General features: G+C 40.3%; 7 protein-coding genes across 7 annotated transcripts; 3 read left to right on the top strand and 4 right to left on the bottom strand.

Moving 5' to 3' along the window:
* Window positions 1-1,046: 1,046 nt before the first annotated feature.
* On the bottom strand, window positions 1,047-1,858 carry LOC108600961 (adult cuticle protein 1). Its single transcript, XM_017989150.2, has 2 exons — window positions 1,751-1,858; window positions 1,047-1,688 (listed from the first exon to the last, which is right to left on the bottom strand). The coding sequence occupies exons 1-2, from the start codon at window positions 1,754-1,756 to the stop codon at window positions 1,272-1,274; spliced, it is 423 nt and encodes a 140-aa protein (XP_017844639.1). The 5' UTR covers window positions 1,757-1,858; the 3' UTR covers window positions 1,047-1,271.
* A 2,927-nt stretch (window positions 1,859-4,785) lies between these two features.
* LOC108600155 (adult cuticle protein 1) lies at window positions 4,786-5,754 on the bottom strand. Its single transcript, XM_017987555.1, has 2 exons — window positions 5,649-5,754; window positions 4,786-5,587 (listed from the first exon to the last, which is right to left on the bottom strand). Exons 1-2 carry the CDS (start codon window positions 5,652-5,654, stop codon window positions 5,165-5,167), a joined length of 429 nt encoding a protein of 142 aa, XP_017843044.1. The 5' UTR covers window positions 5,655-5,754; the 3' UTR covers window positions 4,786-5,164.
* A 2,975-nt stretch (window positions 5,755-8,729) lies between these two features.
* On the top strand, window positions 8,730-9,268 carry LOC108603033 (ATP synthase subunit g, mitochondrial). Its single transcript, XM_017991453.2, has 2 exons — window positions 8,730-8,872; window positions 8,929-9,268. The coding sequence occupies exons 1-2, from the start codon at window positions 8,833-8,835 to the stop codon at window positions 9,192-9,194; spliced, it is 306 nt and encodes a 101-aa protein (XP_017846942.1). The 5' UTR covers window positions 8,730-8,832; the 3' UTR covers window positions 9,195-9,268.
* A 2,859-nt stretch (window positions 9,269-12,127) lies between these two features.
* Window positions 12,128-14,518, top strand: LOC108608519 (nucleolar complex protein 2 homolog). Its single transcript, XM_017999921.2, has 2 exons — window positions 12,128-13,138; window positions 13,205-14,518. The coding sequence occupies exons 1-2, from the start codon at window positions 12,149-12,151 to the stop codon at window positions 14,468-14,470; spliced, it is 2,256 nt and encodes a 751-aa protein (XP_017855410.2). The 5' UTR covers window positions 12,128-12,148; the 3' UTR covers window positions 14,471-14,518.
* LOC108608521 (NADH dehydrogenase [ubiquinone] 1 alpha subcomplex assembly factor 2) lies at window positions 14,480-15,059 on the bottom strand. The gene has a single exon (XM_017999923.2). The coding sequence runs from the start codon at window positions 14,976-14,978 to the stop codon at window positions 14,532-14,534; it is 447 nt and encodes a 148-aa protein (XP_017855412.1). The 5' UTR covers window positions 14,979-15,059; the 3' UTR covers window positions 14,480-14,531.
* Window positions 15,060-15,080: 21 nt separating this feature from the next.
* On the bottom strand, window positions 15,081-16,770 carry LOC108608520 (phospholipase D3). The gene is made up of 2 exons (XM_017999922.2): window positions 15,434-16,770; window positions 15,081-15,381 (listed from the first exon to the last, which is right to left on the bottom strand). The coding sequence occupies exons 1-2, from the start codon at window positions 16,685-16,687 to the stop codon at window positions 15,103-15,105; spliced, it is 1,533 nt and encodes a 510-aa protein (XP_017855411.2). The 5' UTR covers window positions 16,688-16,770; the 3' UTR covers window positions 15,081-15,102.
* A 1,001-nt stretch (window positions 16,771-17,771) lies between these two features.
* On the top strand, window positions 17,772-21,823 carry LOC108608245 (probable aconitate hydratase, mitochondrial). The gene is made up of 4 exons (XM_017999532.2): window positions 17,772-17,927; window positions 18,972-20,603; window positions 20,664-21,167; window positions 21,229-21,823. The coding sequence occupies exons 1-4, from the start codon at window positions 17,895-17,897 to the stop codon at window positions 21,415-21,417; spliced, it is 2,358 nt and encodes a 785-aa protein (XP_017855021.2). The 5' UTR covers window positions 17,772-17,894; the 3' UTR covers window positions 21,418-21,823.
* Window positions 21,824-21,940: the final 117 nt, after the last annotated feature.

The raw sequence follows: 21,940 nt of genomic DNA, 5'->3' as shown, positions 1-21,940 counted from the left end.
AGACCTTGAAAGCAGCTGACTAAGTAGACGCAATGACTAAAAAAAATTACTAGATTAGAGAGACTCTAATCAACACAAGTTAGCATTCAATTTATGCTAGACTTTGTGTGATTTTATAATAAGTATAGTGTATAGTATATTATATAGTATGTATATGCAGCATGCACCTGATCGCTCTACAGAGCTATAAGTCGATATCGTCTTTTAATTATACCATAGGGCGAAATGAACATTTTATAACTTTAACAATATATCCACTAAGCTTCAGTCATTTAACTACTTGGCTATATAAAGAATTTTTAAAACATTTTAAATATTCTGAACTTTTTCATCTCTAATCCTAATCTTTAATTGTAAAGCTATTACTACTTGGGTAAAAAATCCAATATTTTTGTATTCGGTCTAAGCTCAAAGCTAGTGAGCTGATATTTGACAATATATTTTCAATATTCAATTGATCAATATTTTTCAATATTCAATTTTGGTTTTGAATTTTGCCTTTACAACCTCTCCTCTTATAATTTCATTATCGATTTTTATTAAAGGTTACACTTTCACTTCACAGTAAGAGGCAAGTTAACAATCTAGGCACAAGCTGTTATATTTTCCTGATCTTTTTGACGCCCCTAATGAATCTATCTTGTTGTTCAGGCACACAAATTATTATTGCCAATATTATTGACTTTTTACCCATAGCACAGAGTCTAAAAAATATACGCAGTAAAAGTTAAGTTGACACTTACTTGATTCATTAGGACCTATTCAATAGTCTTTTTTAGTAAAGTTATTAAAGCATAAATGGAAAGTCTAGATTAATCAAATTAAAAACAAGCGATTTTCAATTGTTTGTCTTTGCTTATTTTTTGAATGCGTCCGCGATGATGCGATGCCCTCAAAAAGTTAACTGCGCCTAACTTTAATGCGTTATAATTTATGGACTCAGTCATAAGGAAGAAGCTTAGCTTAGTGTAGCGTTTCGTCAATCAGGACACTAAATAAGTATAAGTTTCAATAAGTATATAGGTATCAATAATAATAATCATCCATTGATAGGTATTTTTCACGTAGCTTTATTGCCTAGGAAGAAAGTTGTTTTCACAGAAGTTTGCTGGTTCGAAATAAATAGATCGTGCATTTTAGAGCATTAATTTTGATGGCTAGTGCGAGTGCCCTGTTTAGAAGTTTACATATATACAACATTTTCAGAATCGTTACAATATGCTGATGTCGGTTGGCATCAACATAGGGCATGGAAACTGATTTTATGGCATTTAAAGAGTGCCGGGAGCAGGAGCAGCGTTGATGGCGGCAACAGATTGAACATGTCCAGCCAGAGGAGCAGTGTGCACGGCACCGCGGGTCTGAGCAGTGTAGACTCCCTCATGAGCAACGGGAGCAACCACAACGGCGGGAGCATGAGCAGCAACAGCAACAGCTGGAGCGTGAGCAGCAACCACAGCGGGAGCATGGACTGCTGGTGGCCAGGCACCAACAGTGACAGCTGCGGGCCAATGGGCAGCAGGAGCAGCCCAGGCAGCAGCATGAGCACCCCAAGGAGCGGCAACTACAGCGGGTCCTGAGACGGCAGTATAGGAGAGTCCATGACCAGCGACCTGAGCTCCCCATGGAATCACCGAGGACTGCACGCCCAAGGCAAGGGCCAATGTAACAATGACGGCGATGGCGAACTGCAGTTACAAATAAATTCCATTAGAATCAATCAGTGAGTCCAACGCTAAGCGTATCTTACTTTCATGGTTGCTGCTTTGTTTGTTTGTTTGCTTACTGAACTCTTGTTCTGTACTGATCTCTGTTCGGTATCGTGGCCAGTTTTTATAGCTCGGCTATGGCTCGAACTGCGCCCACAATAACAGGCAAGAGCCCAGCGGTCAGCTGAAAGTTCAACCAAGTAAGAGTTTTGAGTTCACACCAAGCTGACAACATATGTCTGCGTCCATACTATACAGATATATCTTTTGCATATGCTTATGCGATTACTGTTAATGACATGCCTTCGACCACACGTTCGATTCCCGCACTCGCATTTGATCGATTCATGCACACACACACACAGATACAAAACAATCTATGTTTGAATGTAATAGTAGTTCACATGTGCCCAGCCCACTTTTTAACTGCAGTTCCGGTAAGTCGATTTTCACTGCGTCTACAACTTTTGTTGTTGGCTGTTATAATTGCTTAATTGTTGCTCTACTTCATTAGCATATAATGTGACTTGCTTACTTTGCCTTATATGCGGGTCTACAATCGTATCCTGTATTTGGTAGTGCGAGACTTTATTGATTTAAAGTATGATTAAAATTGCAGCTGCCGTCATATTTTAATTTAATATTTATGGCCAATTAAAGAGTCATTTATATACAAGTTATTATATCATTTTGAAAAACTTTGTTGCCAAACGAACTCTTCTAAAAACGAAGAAATTAAGTGTCAGTCAAGTTTACTTTGATGAATTAAAGGGAATAAGGTGAAAGAGAGTAAAATAAGTTTAAAGGGAGTTGAACAATACTTTACAATTTATTGAAAATTTAGAAATTAGTACATTGCTGATTTAACTTGTTAATTTTAATTTATAATATATTTTGTTGACATAAAATATAAAATCGATAGATAGAGTAATACCAGAAGCTCCACTCACTGATTAGTTGCTCCTCATAGAAAATACCATTAAAACATAGAAACAAAGCTAATAAAAGTGGACTGGAAAATTCAGAATTGTTACATAAACTGGTTTGTATTTGACCACCTTGTTTTAAGGATTTCGCGATTCTCATTTGATGACCTTGAAAAATAACGGGTTAATCTTTTCTTTGTAATAAGATATAAGACTTCATATTCTCCACTAAGCTTTATTGCTCTGCATGAGACCGCATCCAAATCTTTAGCTAGACAAACGTTAATAATATTATTAAAGAATAATATATGCACATATTATTGGTAATTAAAAGCAATTAAATAGATTATTAATCACCAAAACAGCATTCAATTTTCTTGAACTTTTCAATTTGCATGGACGCGTGGGCAATCTAGACAAGGCGCAGCTCCACAGCCGGGTTCCAATGGACTGAGTAAATCTTGTAGGTAGCTATTAAGTAAGTGCAATAATTAAAGCACGCCAGAGTACAAAGCCTGCCGCATATGGTGCAAAGACAAACACAATTCAATTATGCAAATGGACCCAAGCCCAACCACAATGCGTTACGTGTAACAATTGTATTTGGCAGCGAAAAACAGAAACAGAAACTGAAAACCTTGTCAATTGCAGCCGCGTGTCGAACCAGTTTTGGAGGCGACTCCCCAAAATGCAACCAAACTTGTCCAAACGTGTCGCTGCACTAAATTGCAATTTTTATTTGCTATTTAAGCTCGTGCTATTCATATACACAAACAAAAATCGTATGCCAACGCCAACGTCAAAAATTTTGAACGACAGCATTAACAGAGTTCAAGTTGAATTCTTGGGTGATGATAATCTGTAATTAGCAGTGGACTATAATTTATATAGATTACGTTCCATGGCAATTATATAGTAGTATGATCTGGGCTTGTCAGCGCATGTGCAGGTGGCAAAGTGTTTGAGCTTTTGCTGTTTTCGTTTTTTGTTGTTGCTGGGCTGTAATTAGCTTTAAGCGTTTGCATAATTAAGCATACGCCCTGTAGTACCAATCAAAATTACTGCCGTGAACGCCTTTGGTATCAATTAAGTAGCTTTGACCGGTCTTGACAATCGTTCAGTGGTCGTAAAAACGTCCAAACTTATTAAATACTAAGTATATACAGCTGATCTATTAACTTAAGAGGTATTCGAACTAGACATTCCTTTAGATATTAAAATCAATTAAGCAATCTGTAACATTGTCAAGGTTATCTATGGTATGGAAGGTGAATAATGTACAGGTTAAATTAAAAACACTGCTTATTAATTTTATTATTCAGGTAGTTGATTGGTAGTAATTACACTGCCACGCAAATTTCGATAAATGCGATATAGTGTGTCCAAATGAATTTTTCGTGCTGATCACGAATCCGGGGTCAAAAACTTTTCAACACGTCACGAATTTCTCTGAAAGGCTTAATCGTGCTCTTTAACATTATAAAAAATATAACAGGAGCCCCAAACTTTTCCCATGCACCCTTGGGGGTGGTATCTATAGGTGCAGCAAAACAAATTGTACACAGAAAATAAAAATTTATATTCAGTTACATATTTCAATGAAGAGCGGTACATAGGGGTTTTCGGTGTCCGTCATTTTATATGGGGCACGATTACGTCGTTAATTGATATCTAGGACCTCAATAAGCGAAATTTTTTTGTAATGCAAAGTTATAAGAGCCGAGTGCCATTTGACAAAGATCGAATAGAAATAATAATAATATTTTAAGAAGTATATATATATATTTTTTTTTTTTGTGGAGTCTAAACTTATTTTAAGCTCTTCACCAATATATTAAATCCCCACTACATCAACTCAATTCGATTAAATTAAATTCAACAAGACTCGAATAAATAAAAACGATGCATGATTTTATTTAAAATGCTTTTGTTCAATCTTACAATTGTTGCAAATTACTAACAGTAAGTTATATGTATGTATGTAAGTATGTTTGTATATACACAGATTATGTACAGTTTGTAGAGCATAAGGTATGCACATATAGAGGATAGAGAGAAAGGAAAGAATAGTTGGAGATTATATTGTTGCAAAGATAGTTCTGAGAGTAGATAGATGAAAGATGCAAAGTAGCAGGAAAAGAAGAAGGTGCTTTGAAGGTTCTCATGTAATAAGAAATTCACATGCTTGTATTTGTTGGTTGTAGTTGTTGTAATTGTTGTTGTTGTTGTTGATGTTGGACTTGTTTGTTGAACACAGAACGAAGTGTTGTGCGGAGAGGAGACATCGCTGTCATCTTCTCTTGCTCATATGCGGGACTAAGAGCGAAGTGTGTGTGTGCTTAACAATAGTGGGGGAATCAGGTGTTGGTGGTTGGTGGTGGTGGTGATAGAGTATCCGAGAAGAGTCGTTGAAGTCGTAGACAGAAGTAGAAGAGCGTGAGAGGAGTTAGATAACAGCAAAAGTGTGCGCTGGTGTCCTGCCTGCTGCTCACCACTCAATTACATTTGGCCTGGCGCAGTGGACACAATTTACAGAGTGCCGGGAGCGGGAGCCACATTCACGGAGGTAGCCGAGTTGATGTGACCAGCCAAAGGAGCGGTGTGGATGGCACCACGGGTCTTGGCAACATAGACACCCTCATGACCATGACCATGAGCAGCAGCGGCATGGGGGCCCTGAGAGAGAGCAATGCCGGGATAGCCGCCGTGCCAGCCGGGAGCGGTCAGACCCCAGGGAGCGCTGGCGTGCACAGCAACGGCAGCTGGGGCGGCCCACGCAGCACCGTGATTCCAGGCACCGTTCCAGCCGTTCCATGCACCATTCCAGGCATTGCCCCACAGACCAGGTCCATGAGCAACAGAGTTCACATAGGAAACACCGGGAGCAATGGCACCCCATGACGCCTGAGCACCGGCAGCGGCGCACACGAACATGACTACAGCAATGGCGAACTGCAAGTGTGTGAAAGGATTAGCTGGCTCCGACGACGACGCTTCAAGAGGCATATCTTACCTTCATGTTGTTGTTGTGGTGGAGTTGAAGAAGTTGAAGGAGTAGAAGGAAGGAGACTTGTTGAATGCTCAGCGAACGAGTTGATTCTGATTTCGACTACCAAATTGTGCCAACATTTATACTAAAGCCGCACTACGCTTTTCCAACAGCCCAGCCAAGCACTACAATGGCAACAAGAGCAAACAAAACAACAACAACAAAACCTGCCCCACACACCAAAGCCAGCCCCAGCCAACAAATGCACTCAACAAAACTATGTATGTATGTATGTATGTACATGAAATTTGTATAAACACACAAAAAACTAGACTTAAAATAACCAAAGGCAAGCACAATCCAACGGCTAAGCGACGACGCCTTAGCTTCAGCGTCGGCGTCGGCGTCAGCGTCGCTGCTGCAGAACTGGAGTAGTTTAATGTAGTGTAAATCTATGGCTAAGTGCTTTAGCCTTTCACTGCCCAGCTGCGAAGCGACGTCAGCGTCAAAATCGTCCAACTGAGATCGCTTGGGTGTCGGCGTCTCTGGAGCATCTAGTGCCAGGTGTCTGTATTTGTTTGCTTGTGTATGTATGCATGTGTCTCTCTGTCTGTGTGTGTGCGGGCGGGCGAACTGCATTGTTGCGCAAATAGCAATAAGCAAGAATTTAGAGCCGAAGGAAACACACTGCGCCAACTATCGACAGAGCCAATCGAAAACATGAAAATTGCGCCAACAACAACAACAGCAACAATAACAATTCAAATTATTATTGATAAAGCACAAACACATTTAAAAGACATAGGCTGAGGCCTGAGGCGGCATTGCGCCCCAACCGCCCCCTGCTCGCCTCCCTCACTCTCTTAGGTGCGCTCTTGTTACCAAGAGCAGCACTCGCCAATGAGCTTAATATTATATTATTACATGAGCATTGCCTGTTACACCATTTGTCAGAATATTTTTTAATTACATGTTAAGAAAATACTATACACACCTACAAATACTACTTATAAGCATTAAATAAAAATAAGATTAAGTGACATGGTATTTATTAATTACGTATTATCAATCATTATGCACCTAATATAATTCTTTAATATGCACACACTTTTATTTAAGATTATAATTCATTTCTTAAGCCCCAACTTTAAAATGAATTCGGAACTCTTATGTACAGACATTAAAATTATGAAATTCTTGTTTAAATTTATATATTTCCGACTTTTAACTTTGCAGCCTATATAAATACCTGAGTAATTGTCATTAATTTTAATGCCTGAGTGATAATATAAAATGTTAAAATATCTCAGAGACTTGTTAAATATATTTTAACAAATGTCTTAAAACTTAAATACTGAAATATTTTAATTAATAATTTAGAAAGTAATTATAATGCTTAAGTTTTGCCTCAAATATTAGGACTTAAATCATAAGAATATTCTTATTACACTACAAATTTATAAATAAATAACCAGCAACTTTTTTAAAACTTAATTTTAATGCCTTAGTGTCTGATATATGTGTATAGGAATTTCTTATAAATATACATTTGTTAAACCATTTATCTGCATTTCCCAGCGTTCTATACTTGTCCAAAATTATTACAATTGATTATGTTTTAAAAGAATAAAATCGTAATATTTTAACATGTCTATTATTATTTTGTACAGTGCTCTTTTTGCAAACAAGAGAAAAATTTACAAATGAGCATTGCAACAGTTCCAAAGCAGGAACCAATATATTGCATACCTCTATATATATGTATGTATGTGTATGGGGCAACGCCCAAAAAATAAATATAATCTAAGCCTGTCAGCATTGGGCAAAACAATAAAAATGCAAAATAACAAATCAAATTGTTGAACTACATTGCCATGTTTGGACACTTGCGCCGATTTGGATTACAACTCAGGCTTAGGCGAGACCTGCTTAATGGTTAATTGCGAGTCCAACATAAAGTTAAGTTGGTGAGCCTGCTTTTTGAGGAAGGTCATTGTGTCAAATACTTGGATAGAGAGCAAAATGCTAGAACCACTTTAAAGCAGCTGCCACGTTTGACAGGTAACAAATTGGCATTAATCATACATTTTATATAATAATGCAGAGATCTTTGAAAATGTCTTTGAAATGCCATAAAGCTGCTGATATTATGGTAAACTAAGCATTTCAATATTCATAGCATTTCTGCTAATGAAATATGAGCAACACAATTTATATTGCCCTAGATTGTCAACAAATAATTTGATGATGAAATAATAAGATATTTTTCCTACTGCAATTCAAGCCCTGTTTAAGCTGTAAACATTTTATTAAGTCATATTCTCGCTAGTTCGTGATCTTCTTTGACCATTGTCTTTGTTTTGCTGCTCCATAAATGGGTGCTTTGGGGCTATTTTCCTAATAGTTGGGCGTGGATTTTAAGCTTGGAGCGCTCTACTAATAACTATCTTGTCTGCATTGTAATGATCGGTCAGTTATCGCACCAAGCATCGGCTAATTGGCTTAAGTCTTACACGAAACTTGCATGGCAAGCAAGCAAACTTTTAAGCTTATGCAAATTTTCAACAAAATTTCAATTATAACAGGGTAAGTGCTTGTAGTTGGGCTAGATAAAATTTGTGTTATACGTAAAAATACAATTTTATACTCAGAAAAATTTTAAATTATGATTGAAGATAAAAATAGTCAAAATATATCCGTTTTAGAACATAGAAGTTCATTCGACAAAGAGACCCTAAAATTTCTTTATTGTCTTCAAAATCTCGCTTTTTTTTAAGTCATATTGCGGGAGTAATACAAAAGCAGCTGTAATTCTTACTTTTTAAGAACTTATTTGGTTTTCTCTCGCTATTTTACAGAGACACGAATTCTAAATTTATTTTATGTTAATACAATCATAGATATTATTATATATTAATAAAACTTTATGGTTTAACTTTCATAACTTTTCATAAATGCGTTCTTGTAGTTCTTATTTTCACAAAGTTTGCAGCCTTTTTAGTGATTATCAAAATATATCGATAGTTAACTTTTTGTTTCAATCCCAGCATTCCGTTTTCCAATTTACTGACTTTTGACAGCTCTGTTTGCATGATTTTCAGTCAGATTCATTTGGAAATCTATTATACAGTCATTTTCCTCGTGCTAGCAACACAAATTTTAAATATTTCCCAGTGATTCTTACAATTTGTAAAGGAATTCGTCAAATATGACCAATTTAGCTGCCAAAGCAACTGCTCTAATAAACAGTACGTCATCTTAATCTGCAAGCTCGTAAACAATTACATATTTAATTTACTTCTAGAAATTAAAGCGCAGGCGCGACCTCAGCTTGATGAATTCTGGAAATATGCCAAAGTAGAGCTCTCGCCACCTTTACCCGCTGACTTTGGCAACATACGCAAAACTGCCGAAGAAGTTAGCAAGCAAGCAAAAGCAAAGGCCAAGGGATCTGGCGGCATAACCGTCCGTGACGCCTGGCTAAATATGCTTGTTACCATTGAGGTGATCACCTGGTTCTTCATGGGCGAAGTAATTGGTCGCCGTCATCTGGTTGGGTACAAAGTCTAAGCTATGCGACAATAACTTGTCCGCCAATTGCTGCGTTCTGCAAACGCAATTCAATAAAGCTGCAACAAAATATATAAACATTGAGTGCCATTCGCTTGAGACACACCTTAATTAAAATTCCGAAGGGGACAATCCGACAATGCAAATCCGAACTGAGCTAAGCTGGCATTGATCTTGTGCTGGGGGTCGGAGACGAACGCTCTCCGACACCTGGTGGCGTAGGAGGTGTTCAAGCGCCAAGGCGTTTGCCCAGTCAGTGACCATAAATCAAATTGACACTAGACAATTTCATAATTCTAAACAATGCACATGTCGCAGTCTGTAATAGCAACAAAAACACTACAAAGGAATTCAAATGTTGGGCCAATTTTAACGGAATTTTTCATAACAATAACAAACAACTCGAAAACGCGATTGCAACATGTTGCTTATCAACAATTTTATAGAACGCCCAACTCGCCGAACTCTAGAGGCTGATTAATGTGAGTTTCATATTAAAATCGCATAAACTAATTATAGACAACAGTTTTCTTGCTCAGCAAAAAAAAACAAAAAAATATTGAAAACATGTATAAGCTGCTACAATCAATGTTGGCCACGCTTGAATTCAATTTTGTTGCCTGGTCAGCAGCCATTGTCTGTCGCTGATTGTTGCAAGTTGCCACCAGTAGCTGCAACAACTAAAAACAACAACAATAACAACAGGCGCAGTTAACACATTTGGTAACAAACCATTGGCAGCGTACGAATGTCTACTGATTTTAGTTGCTGCAACACCTTCCTCGCCCACGCCAGCCGACACCTAAATTGTTCTATATATTTTTGTATACTCTAATATGAACTCTGGTGTAAAGTAAAGTCAGAGTTTTGTAAAAGAAAATATATGAACATTAGTATTTATTACGGAAAAAAATAACAAACAATTTGCTAGTGTACACTGTACAGTGAATATTTTCTATTAAAAACTGTGCACTTTAGATTTCGACATAAATATGTTTTAGTTTATGAAATATTCAATGCATAGAGTAAATTTGAACTCGACTTTAATCAACGATTAATTATAATGGTTGTCTGCATTTTATTAAATTAAAGTGCACTTCGAATTTATTTTGGAATTTAAGTGGGTGGCCTCCGATCCCCCAAAATTTTGAAGTTGCATGTAGTTGCAATTACAATTACAATACGCAATCACTTAGAGCTTTTTATTTATATGTATACTAGGCATATATAATTAAACATTAGAGCTGCTTAGGCCTTACAGCTCATGACTGTAATTAATCCAATTACACTTAATACAGCTAATGACCATCAAGCTTATAGCTGCAATTAACCACTTTTGTGGTCAATCCACTCGACAACTGTCACAACTAACACAGAGCATATGATTTTATAAGTCATAATTGAATTAACATATTTACTTAACACGTTTTAATAATGCCTATAACGGTAATCATGCTAGAAGCTTAAGTTTTTTAATATGAATTGCATTAATTATAACATGTTTTATACACAGCTGTGTAAAGCTAACGATGGCTCACTTGAAGTGTACACTAATTGTTAAGGAATTTCAAATTGTAAATTAAACAAAATTATTTGGCTCTTAACCCGCCCAACTGCTTTGCTAAGTGCATTTAGTCCATTAACCCTATTCATTGCAACGCCCACATTCGCTGCTCATGATCACATAAACCAAAAAATAAGAAACAAGTACGACAAGTCGTAAACTGTGTACGGTGCATAGTGGTCTAAAGCAAGATCAATAAACCGGCAGCCGAGTCAATGCACATGCGTTACGCGTTGGCGTCCCAAAATGCTGATAGCCTTGTCGACATTGTCGGCCGCATTTAGTGGGCCAACCTGAGCAGCCAAAGTGCGTTTTGTGCGTCTATTGAACCAACTGTGAGGCAGGAAGACATTCAGTGCGTAAACTTGAACTTGTGCAGTCAGTAAGGAAGTCGTAAAGCTGCGTCATGCGTTTTGCGTACACACAAGCACAGCACACACACTCACGCAAGTGTGTAGAAAAATAAGCAAACCAGCAACAACAACAAAAGTGAATGGCAAGGCAACTGGTCGGACTAGATTTATGGGCGATTGCTATGGGGCTTGGCTGCCAACATGACAATGTAACAAACAGCGGCGCCGACTTGTAACTGCTGCTACTGCAAAGCGTTTAACCCTCCCTCCCTGCGTGGAATTGAAAACGAAACTGGAGCTGAAGCTGGAGCTGGTGCTGCTGCTGTGGGCGGTAGCCATTGGTCTATTGACAGTGCTTGACACTTTTATTGAAGCAGCTATTTTACCTTTTTTGCTTATCATGTTTGCAAATTCATTTCGTAATCGTACATTGGCTTAAAGGATACCTGAACATAGTCACCATGCATTTAGCTAACCGTCTTAGGGGGGTGCTAAGACGGATCTGAAGCATTTACAATCAAGTTTTTACATTAAACACATTTTTCTATTAATAATTGCAAGTGGCGGGGCGATCAAGGCAAACAGCCCCTGCTCCACTTAACGTAACTCTCGTTTTCAGTAAACAACAACAACAACATTAAGCGGTTGGCAACAAGTTGGCCAGATGCATTGCAAACAGTCAAGAACAGTTAATGGCTTTGGCCATAGTCAACGCCCTTGTTATCAAAACATCAGTCTGTTGTGCTTTTCTACTGATTAATTGCCATTTACTAATCAATGGGACACACCCCATGATCAATTACTCAAGATTCGTGATCTTATTTGTTATTCATTTATAGTAAAAGTTTCATTTACGTATTACATTTCATTTACTATTTGTTCTGCTATTTAATTTAAAAAAAAAACCGCGCTCTTCAGTGCTGGATAATGTTATTATGACAAAATCGAGATGATACTGTGTTATTACTCTCTATAGTGTTGGAAAATGTATGAATATTGTTGCTGCACGTGTTGATTTAAATACATTTGTTTTAAAAATGAAGGTAGCAGCAAAAAAAGTTAAAACGATGGATAAAACAAAGCCTATTAAGGAAGCCATCAAGAAAAAGAAACCATCGAAGGTACCAGACATGGTTAAAAAAGTAGTTAAGCCCAAAAAGAATAGTTCAGTAGCAACTAAGGATGACAAGAAGCAGCCCAAGAAAAAGACAGCAAAGGCAAAGAAGTCGCATCAACAAGAGCTCAAGGGATTAAAAGAGCTGGATCCAGAGTTTTATAATTTTCTTAAAACAAACGACAAGGAACTGTTGAACTTCAATGTGTTTGACAGCGACGATGATGAGGAAGATGAAGCAGAAACCGAGAAGCATGTTGTGGCTGAGGACGACAGTGATGAAGAGACAGAGAAATATCACAAGCCCAGCGACGATTTGGCTGTGGCGAGCGACGAGAGCGACTTTGAGGATGAAGAAGATGCTACAGCTGGCGGAGTACAAAAGATAACATTAAATATGCTCCGCCAATGGGAACTGCAGCTGAACAAAACTAATGTGTCCATTGACACAGTGCGTCAGGTCATACAAGCTTTTAATTCGGCGCTGGCTAGCATAAGTGCCGATAACGAAGGCGAGCAGGCCAATGCGGGTGCCTACAAAGTTGTGGGCGCGGCAGCTTTTAATGGCGTTATACAGCTTTGTGTGCTCCATTTGCAACCGGCAATTATACGCGTTCTGGGTGTGAAACCTAACAGCAGTCTGCCGCTGCACAAGCACAAAAAATGGGTGAAGGTGCGTGGTTGCTTGCGTTACTACTTGGGCGATTTAATACGCCTAGTGGAGCAAGTGTCCAGCTCGAATATATTGAATGTGCTGCTCAAGCATCTGCATCAAATGGCGGGCATGGTAGCGCCCTTTACAGCGTTGGGCAAGAGCATACTAAAGCGTCTAATAGTGCTCTGGGCTACTGGGGATGAGACAGTCAGAGTGCTTGCTTTCCTGTGTATTTTAAAGATTACACGCAAACAACAGGTGCGAACATAAGTGCAAATCCTATCTAGTTTCCATACCTAACCCACAATCTTATTTCAATTGCAGGGAACAATGTTGAATCATGTGCTTAAGGCCATGTACCTCGCCTATGTCCGTAACTCCAAGTTTGTTTCGCCCAACACACTGCCCGGCATTAACTTTATGCGTCGCTCATTGGTGGAAATGTTTGCTTTGGACCTAAATGTCACCTATCAGCATGCATTTCTCTACATACGTCAGCTGGCCATACATTTACGTAATGCGGTAATTTTAAAGAAGAAAGACAGCTTCCAAGCGGTCTACAATTGGCAGTATGTCAACTCCTTGCGTCTCTGGACGGATCTGCTGGGCGCCACAGCCAACAAGCCGCAATTGCAGCCACTTATCTATCCATTGGTTACCATTACCACCGGTGTTGTGCGTCTCATACCCACGGCGCAATATTTCCCGTTGCGTTTCCATTGCCTGCAGGCATTAATCACGCTGTCCAAGGAGACGCATACGTATATACCAGTGCTACCATTTATTGTGGAAGTGTTGCGCAGCAATACCTTTAATCGCAAGCACACCACTGTGTCCATGAAGCCGCTGCAGTTTACTTGTATATTGCGTTTGAACAAAGGCCAACTGGCGGAGAATGGTTTTCGTGATGAGGTGGTGGAGCAGGTTTGTGGCCTACTCCTGGAGTACTTGGCTCATGAGTCGGCTGGATTGGCATTTAGCGATCTGGTAGTGCCAGTGATAATGGCTATTAAGGCGTATCTGAAGGACTGCCGCAATGCAAACTATGCGCGCAAGCTGAAACAGCTGCTGGACAAGATACAGGAGAGCTCACGTTTCATTGAGCAGCATCGCGGCAAGAGCAATATCAACTTGGAACTAAAGGACACACAAGGCGTTCTGGCCTGGGAGCAGCAGATTCGCAACAAGCGCACGCCATTAGACATTTACTATGCCAGTTGGCTGAAAACTCACGAGACCAAAAAGAGACGCCAGGCAGCCCAGAGCGATGACATTAATGCCGACTATGATGTGCCCAAATTGAAGCGACCAGCGGCAAAGACTGGTGTTCCCAAGCGCAATGAGCAAGGCGAACTGGAGCTATTCCCATCGGATTCGGAAGATGATGATGATGTGGATATGCCGCTTGACGAAAATGACGATTCTCAAGAAGAGGAAGAAATAGAAGAACCACAACCCAAGAAATCCAAGCGTAAACAGGAGCAAAAACAGCAGCAACAACAAGAAGCGCCCACTGAGCCTGCAGATGATTACGATGAAGCTGGAGCGGCCGTAGACATAGTAAAAGATTTAGACTTGAATGATTGGTAAATTTCATGAAAATATGCTATAAATAAATCTTTATATTATTAACAAGTAACAAAACTAAAATTCATTTGTCATGTTTGCCTGGCACTGATTCGTATTCTTTGTATTTGGGAAATGTGCCCACTGTTTCGCCTTCCACTTGCTTGGGCAGCGCAGCCGCGTCTTTATCCTTGGCGTAATGCGCATCAAGTTCAGCTGCATTGCGTTTCTTCATATCCATAATTTGCAGATTCTTTACCAGCTCTTCGCGAGTAGGCGGCTCTTCGCGTCGTCCGCGCAACCACGCCTCCCATTCGGCGGTCAATTCTTGATCAAAGGCATCCTTGTCTGTCGGCTCAAACCAACGTGAAGATTTGCGTTTGCCAATCGCTGGATTTGCCGGAATCTCATAGTATTTGTTGCCAAAATAATCCTCGCCTATGTAATTGCCACGAAATTGACGTGGTTGCAACGAGCGCTTGAAGTTTTGCCAAATAATACCAATTAAATCACGCGTCGGCTTGTTTGCCATTCTATATTTGCTTAAAACTTGTTATTTATTAATTGGAGGTTAGGTTCGATTGTTTGTTATGACATTGCAGCAGCTGATTAATGGCAGTGTTGGTAAACAGAAGAAAAACACGAAGCGCGATAATTCAAAGTTGCAAATTATGTTTTAACGGCAATGCATATGGACTGTGCCAATCTCTTTCGAATATGCTATTTACATCCCAGCGCAGCGTGTGTTGCGTATTATTCTCAAAGTCCACATCGCTTAGCACCAGACCAATACCTGCGGTGTGGGTAAAGTACTCGCCAGACCAATTGGAGGTGCCTATGTAGGCGGTACGCTCGGTCACCATGTAAGCATTGTGATTGACACGCCCAAACGGTATTTTCAGCTGCTGCTCATCCGAAGGCACAATAAAACGACGCTGAAAATAAAATTTGTAGATGTTTTTTTTTTTAAATTGTATGTTTACTTACAACTTGTATATCAACTTGATTATTAACTGAGTTTAGATCCTGCAACGAGCGCAGATAGTTATCCTCATTCGGATCGGAATGTTTCCACCACGAAATCAAGAGCCTTACAGAAACGCCACGTTCCACAGCCGCCTTGCGCAGTGCATTGTCTATAGGAGGCCAGTATTGCACTTTGCGTCCATGCATTAGCAAAGGATAATAATCCATTACAGCAATATGTAGGAACTGCTGCGCCGTATCGATGCAGTTTAATATGGCGTCCAAGTCATGGGTGCGTCCGTCGGCGGTAAGAGGCGGTGGTGCGCTGGATATAAATGCCTGCATTGTATAGCTCTTATTGACACGTATGAGCAAGGGACGCTGCAGATTGTAATGCGAATGATAAAGCCAAGGCCAATGGTTGGGCATTGTACCAGCTAATCCATCTCTACCCAGCTGCCAATATGCCTTGAAAATCTTGGCAAGGTCATGCGTTAGTTCTGGACAATTTTGAGCCAGCACGCCCATCTCTTTTACCTGGGTTAAGGAGCGCCAGTCCATGTTTGCGCTCCCCAAGTAAAAGTTCTGTTCATCAACAATCCACAGCTTGCTGTGCAGTGCACCGCCATCGGCCAGCTTGACGGCCACCACCTGGGCGGCGCCGTAGTTATCAAAAATCTTGGCATCTGCATGCCAGGCACTCTCTTGGCTTTTGTTAAGCGCAATACGTATACGCAGTTTGGGCTTTCCTGCATCACCATTAGAGAGCAGACGCTGAAAGAGCTGCTCCCCCAGCTGGGTGCTGCTATCGTTAACATCCACGCCGCGTAGTGTCCAATACGGCGCCGCAATGTCTATGCTGCTTTTCGCCTTGTTAAGCAGCAGCTGCCACGCTTCAAACGTGCTTAAGAATTTGGGACTGTCGTCAGCGTAATTTAGACCAATAGGTATAGTCTCGACCAATTGGAGTTGACAAGGTAACGGCGCGTCCACGGGGGTGTTTGGCTCTGTGCGACTATTTAGCGTTTCCCAAGGCAACAACAGCACAATTAACACAAGCACAAATAAAATAAAAACAGGTACGATGTAGCTGTGGGCACAGCATAAGGCACGTTGCTCCCTTGCCGCGAGCGTGGCTGTGGCTTGTCTGCAGCAAGAAGTTGTTGTCACGTTTGAGTTTTGACTATTTTCTTCCGTTGCATTGCTATGCAGTGGCACGGCATGATAGTCGACCGTTATTTCTGATAAAACTTCTCTCTGACGACGCTCCAACATCTTGGCAACTGCGCATTTCTGGACAGTTCTATTTTGCTTTTTATGTTTTCTTTCCTGATCTAATATTCGAACAGTTGTGACCAATGGGGTAGGCTCCTAACATCCCCAACCGCCCACACAAACAAAAAACTTATCCGGTGTTGGGTAGTGAATCGTTGAAAGTTGTTACCGTTGTTGTCAGAATTTTATAACAAAAATAGGTAAAAATAGCTGAAAAAATAAGAATTCAAATTGCTAGTTTATTATTCACAATTTTAAATGTAGAAAAATATCTCGTAAAAATTGTTTTAAATCATTTAAAAATATTGTTTGTCTAATCCACAAAAGGATACAGGAAGTTGCTCATTCTGCAAGGGTTTTTTAGCTTGTGTAATTAACTTTATACGCCATTACCTAAGAAATCTTTTAAAGTTATTAGAACTTATAACCTACGAAGAAGCAAAGATTATACAATAAAGAAGTAATGCTCTACCACACATTTCAAATCACCTACTCTAGGTACTGAACTTAAATAATTAAATAATATTTTAACAATTTCATGGGCCATGTTTATTATTGTTATTGTTGTTATTTTTAAAATTTAAATTTTAAATGTTAAATTTATGAGAATAGCTAGAAACAACTTTTTGTTAAATTGATTATTTTGGACATGCATACCTTTTTTCAATTAATAAGTTTCTTTTGTAGATCAATCGTTTCAATCAAAATTTAAAATACAAAGATAAATATTTTGTTCATATAGCTAGATATCTAGCTTCTAGCTAATAGCTATAACGACACAACAGCCTATAACAGCGCACTTTTCTGAGCATCAGCAAAAGGCTGTCAACTTAACATTTTCTGGTAACTGCTCAAGGTATGAGAGTCACCGCTTCCTTTCGAGTCACAGTTTAAAAGTGACTCTTTCTGACTTAGGCGGTTAGCCGCCAAGTTAGTGGTGGCTGTGAAGCTGTAATTACGGTTTGAGAGCCAGTGCTCTCAGTTTTAGAATCACCGCTCATGGTTGGAGTCCAATTGGATTTTGTCACTGCTAATGTTGAATAATATTATGTTAAACACTGCGCGAATTTTCGCTAGTCTGTTAAAATCTTCCGGCTGAGAGGGCTGAAAATTTTGATGTACGACTGGGTTCTAGTTTAAATTTTTAATAAAACGTTTCCAGTGTGTATAAATACTATTTACGAACTCGTACGAAAAGCGCGTAATTATGGCATTGAGACTAATTAACGCACAGGCACAGGTACGTCTGGCCAATTTACACTGGATTAAATACACAAGCACACAGCAGGGCACTATAGGCATTATTGCTGATAACAAAACCATAAACCAATAACAATATACGTACAAGCAACAAAATGATTGGTTTTCATATGCTAATAGTAGTACAATTTACAAACAATATGCAAATTAATTAAGAATTTTCGCGATGCGCTTTTCTAACCTAAAAACGAAACAAAAGTTGTTACCTAACCAGAGTATGTACATACATATGTATGTGCCAGTTCTGATACAGTATAAAAAATGAACAGTGGACAAATTGCAGTGTGTGTGGGTGGTGGTGAAGGAATAAAGGTCGTTTAAAGCAGGCACAAACAGCTGCAACAATTTAATAAATTTATGTAAGCAGCGTTACTTAACTAAAAAGGTCTGCAGGTTGCCATATATCTTAATCATGCTTATCTCTGCGACACTTTAATAACACATTCATCTATACACATGTACATGGGTACATATTTAATTGTATTGTAAAGGTGTGAGTGTGTTTTTTTTTTAGCGGCAAACAACATTACATATACATATATATAGGGCGTTCTATTTTTACATTTAGAGAATAAAAGTAAACAACTCTTAATGAGTGGGGGGTGGTTGCCACACTGTTGCCACGCGTTGCAGTATGCAGTTTGTCAATAAGTTATTGACCTCTCGATGTACTCAATTAATTCAGTTCAGTCACTGCTAACTCGTTTGTTTTGCATTTTGCTTCGCAGCACATTTTTGTTTTTTTTTTTTTGCATCGATCACGTGCCTCATGCTGCTACTGTTTGCTTTCTAGAAAGTCCTGCTCTTGGCAGCTTGCCACATGGGCACGCTCACACTATCTTATCGCTAATTTCTTGATAGCACTAGTCAATCAACATAAATTAATTCTTTAAATGCCTCTGATGTTAATCAAATGTTTATTGCGCTGCGCCCTGTAGATGACAAAATCACAAGGTTACATACATACAAAGATTGTTGGGATGACTCTGCTAATTGATAAATATTATCAAACTTTGTATTACAGGTGTGCAAACTGGGCAAGAATGTGGCGGATCCCATGGTGCGTCAGTTCCATGCTTCCTGCTATACGGCTTCCAAGGTGGCGCTGTCCAAGTTCGACTCGGACGTCTATATGCCCTACGAGAAGCTGAACCAGCGTCTCGAGGTAGTGCGCAGCCGTTTGAATCGCCCATTGACTCTGTCCGAGAAGGTGTTATATTCTCACTTGGATGATCCCGCCAATCAGGATATTGAGCGTGGCACTTCATATCTCCGCTTGCGCCCGGATCGCGTAGCCATGCAGGATGCCACAGCTCAGATGGCGCTCTTGCAGTTCATTTCCTCCGGCCTGAAGAAGGTAGCAGTGCCCTCCACCGTGCACTGCGATCACTTGATTGAGGCACAAATCGGTGGCGCCAAGGATTTGGCGCGTGCCAAGGATCTGAACCGCGAGGTCTATGATTTCTTGGCCTCCACCTGCGCCAAATATGGCCTGGGCTTCTGGAAGCCAGGCAGCGGTATTATCCATCAGATTATTCTAGAGAACTACGCCTTCCCTGGTCTGCTCATGATCGGTACCGATTCGCACACGCCCAATGGAGGCGGTTTGGGCGGTCTATGCATTGGCGTTGGTGGCGCTGATGCCGTAGATGTCATGGCCAACATTCCCTGGGAGCTTAAGTGCCCAAAGGTAATTGGTGTCAACCTCACTGGCAAGATTAGTGGCTGGACTTCCCCCAAAGATGTGATTTTGAAGGTGGCTGACATTTTGACTGTCAAGGGCGGCACTGGCGCCATCATTGAGTATCATGGCAAGGGTGTGGATTCTATTTCCTGCACTGGCATGGCCACCATTTGCAACATGGGTGCTGAGATTGGTGCTACCACATCGTTGTTCCCCTTCAACCAGCGCATGGCCGACTATTTGAAGTCCACTGGACGCAGCGGCATTGCTGCTGAGGCCCAGAAATACCAGGGCAAGGTACTGTCTCCGGATAAGAACTGTGAATATGATGAACTTATCGAAATCAATCTGGATACTCTGGAGCCCCATGTCAATGGTCCTTTCACACCCGATCTGGGCCATCCCATTAGCAAGCTCGGTGAGAACTCCAAGAAGAACGGTTACCCCATGGATATTCGCGTTGGTCTGATTGGCTCCTGCACCAATTCATCGTATGAGGATATGGGTCGCTGTGCCAGCATTGCCAACGATGCCATGAGCCATGGACTCAAGTCCAAGATTCCTTTCAATGTGACTCCCGGCTCTGAGCAGATTCGTGCTACTATTGAGCGCGATGGCATCTCTGAGGTGTTTGACAAGTTTGGCGGCACTGTGCTGGCCAACGCTTGCGGTCCCTGCATTGGTCAATGGGATCGTAAGGATGTGAAGAAGGGAGACAAGAACACCATCGTTACCTCCTACAATCGCAACTTCACCGGACGCAATGATGCCAATCCTGCTACTCATTGCTTTGTTACCAGCCCCGAGATGGTTACTGCTTTGTCCATTGCTGGCCGCCTGGACTTCAATCCGTTGACGGATGAGCTGACTGGCGCTGATGGCAAGAAGTTTAAGCTGAAGGCTCCCTTCGGTGACGAATTGCCCGCACGTGGATTTGATCCTGGCCAGGATACCTACACTGCACCACCACCTGTAAATTGCTTTACTCATTTATAACTTGGTGTTTGTATTTACAAATTATTTTTGTTATAGACTGGCGACAAAGTCAAGGTTGCAGTGGATCCAAAGTCAACTCGTCTGCAGCTGCTGGAACCTTTCGACAGTTGGTCCGGCAAGGATCTGACCGACATGACCGTGCTCATCAAGGTCAAGGGCAAGTGCACCACTGATCACATCTCAGCTGCTGGTCCCTGGTTGAAGTATCGCGGCCACTTGGACAACATCTCCAACAACATGTTCATTGGAGCCACCAATTACGAAAACAACGAGATGAACAACATTAAAAACCAGAGCACCGGCAAATGGGGCAATGTACCCGAGGTTGCCCGCGACTACAAATCCAAGAACATTATGTGGGTCGCTGTGGGTGATGAAAACTACGGTGAGGGCTCATCTCGCGAGCATGCCGCGTTGGAACCACGCCATCTTGGTGGCCGTGCCATCATTGTCAAGTCCTTTGCTCGCATTCATGAGACCAACTTGAAGAAGCAGGGTCTGTTGCCTCTGACCTTTGCCAACCCCGCTGACTACGATAAGGTGAGTACTCTTTGATGTGCTTGTGCACTAAGAATTTGACTAAATCACGAACTATTTTCAGATTCAACCCACGAGCAAAATTTCACTGTTGAACTTGAAGAGCTTGGCGCCTGGCACACAGGTGGAATGTGAGGTCAAGAATGGTGACAAGGTGGACAAGATCAAGCTTAACCATACGCTCAATGATCTGCAGATTGGCTGGTTCAAGGCTGGCAGCGCTCTCAACCGCATGAAGGAGTTGGCTCAATAAGTTACTTACAACTCGCTTGAGTTGCCTCCCCCTCCTTAAACATATTTACACACATAAACTCACACACAAACACACACACACACAAATCAGTTAAAATGATACTTATTTTAATCGACCTAAAAAACGCAAGCAATCAATTTATGGTATTGTTATTTAATTTTTGTTTAAAAGCAAATTATTTTATTCTTTTTTAAATGATTTATATTCAGTGTCAAAGTGCTAATAGTAAATTATGTAAGCGCAAGTTGTGAAACAGTCTTATATACAATTATACATATGTACATTATTTTAATTGCTGCACTTTAGTTGTTTTTATTGGTTTACCATCGAATTCGTTTGCGTAACATGCGAATAAATTTTATTATAATATACGACATGTATAAATAAAACCAAATAATCTTTTTAATCTGTTTTGAAGCGGACAATAAATGCGCCAGCTCCCATTAACAATTATGGCAGTTAATTGTATCAATTATAGAAATCTTAGCGTTATTTATCAAATAAAATGTAAAATAATAATCAT

Source organism: Drosophila busckii, chromosome 2L (assembly GCF_011750605.1).
Source record: "Drosophila busckii strain San Diego stock center, stock number 13000-0081.31 chromosome 2L, ASM1175060v1, whole genome shotgun sequence".
Taxonomy (NCBI): Eukaryota; Metazoa; Arthropoda; class Insecta; order Diptera; family Drosophilidae; genus Drosophila; species Drosophila busckii.
The sequence above is the reverse complement of the archived record's forward strand: the minus strand, read 5'-3'. Positions and strand labels throughout refer to the sequence as shown.

What these genes read in the sequence shown, in the direction of transcription:
- LOC108608245 (XM_017999532.2), top strand. Translation starts at nt 17,895, where the DNA reads ATGGCATTGAGACTAATTAACGCACAGGCACAG. An exon ending in CCTACACTGCACCACCACCT is followed by an intron (nt 20,604 to 20,663) that starts GTAAATTGCTTT and finishes TTTTTGTTATAG; the next exon opens with ACTGGCGACAAAGTCAAGGT. An exon ending in ACCCCGCTGACTACGATAAG is followed by an intron (nt 21,168 to 21,228) that starts GTGAGTACTCTT and finishes AACTATTTTCAG; the next exon opens with ATTCAACCCACGAGCAAAAT.
- LOC108608519 (XM_017999921.2), top strand. Translation starts at nt 12,149, where the DNA reads ATGAAGGTAGCAGCAAAAAAAGTTAAAACGATGGATAAAACAAAGCCT. An exon ending in AGATTACACGCAAACAACAG is followed by an intron (nt 13,139 to 13,204) that starts GTGCGAACATAA and finishes TTTCAATTGCAG; the next exon opens with GGAACAATGTTGAATCATGT.
- LOC108608521 (XM_017999923.2), bottom strand. Translation starts at nt 14,978, where the DNA reads ATGGCAAACAAGCCGACGCGTGATTTAATTGGTATTATTTGGCAAAAC.
- LOC108603033 (XM_017991453.2), top strand. Translation starts at nt 8,833, where the DNA reads ATGACCAATTTAGCTGCCAAAGCAACTGCTCTAATAAACA. An exon ending in AGCAACTGCTCTAATAAACA is followed by an intron (nt 8,873 to 8,928) that starts GTACGTCATCTT and finishes ATTTACTTCTAG; the next exon opens with AAATTAAAGCGCAGGCGCGA.
- LOC108608520 (XM_017999922.2), bottom strand. Translation starts at nt 16,687, where the DNA reads ATGTTGGAGCGTCGTCAGAGAGAAGTTTTATCAGAAATAACGGTCGAC. An exon ending in ATCAAGTTGATATACAAGTT is followed by an intron (nt 15,382 to 15,433) that starts GTAAGTAAACAT and finishes TTTTATTTTCAG; the next exon opens with CGTCGTTTTATTGTGCCTTC.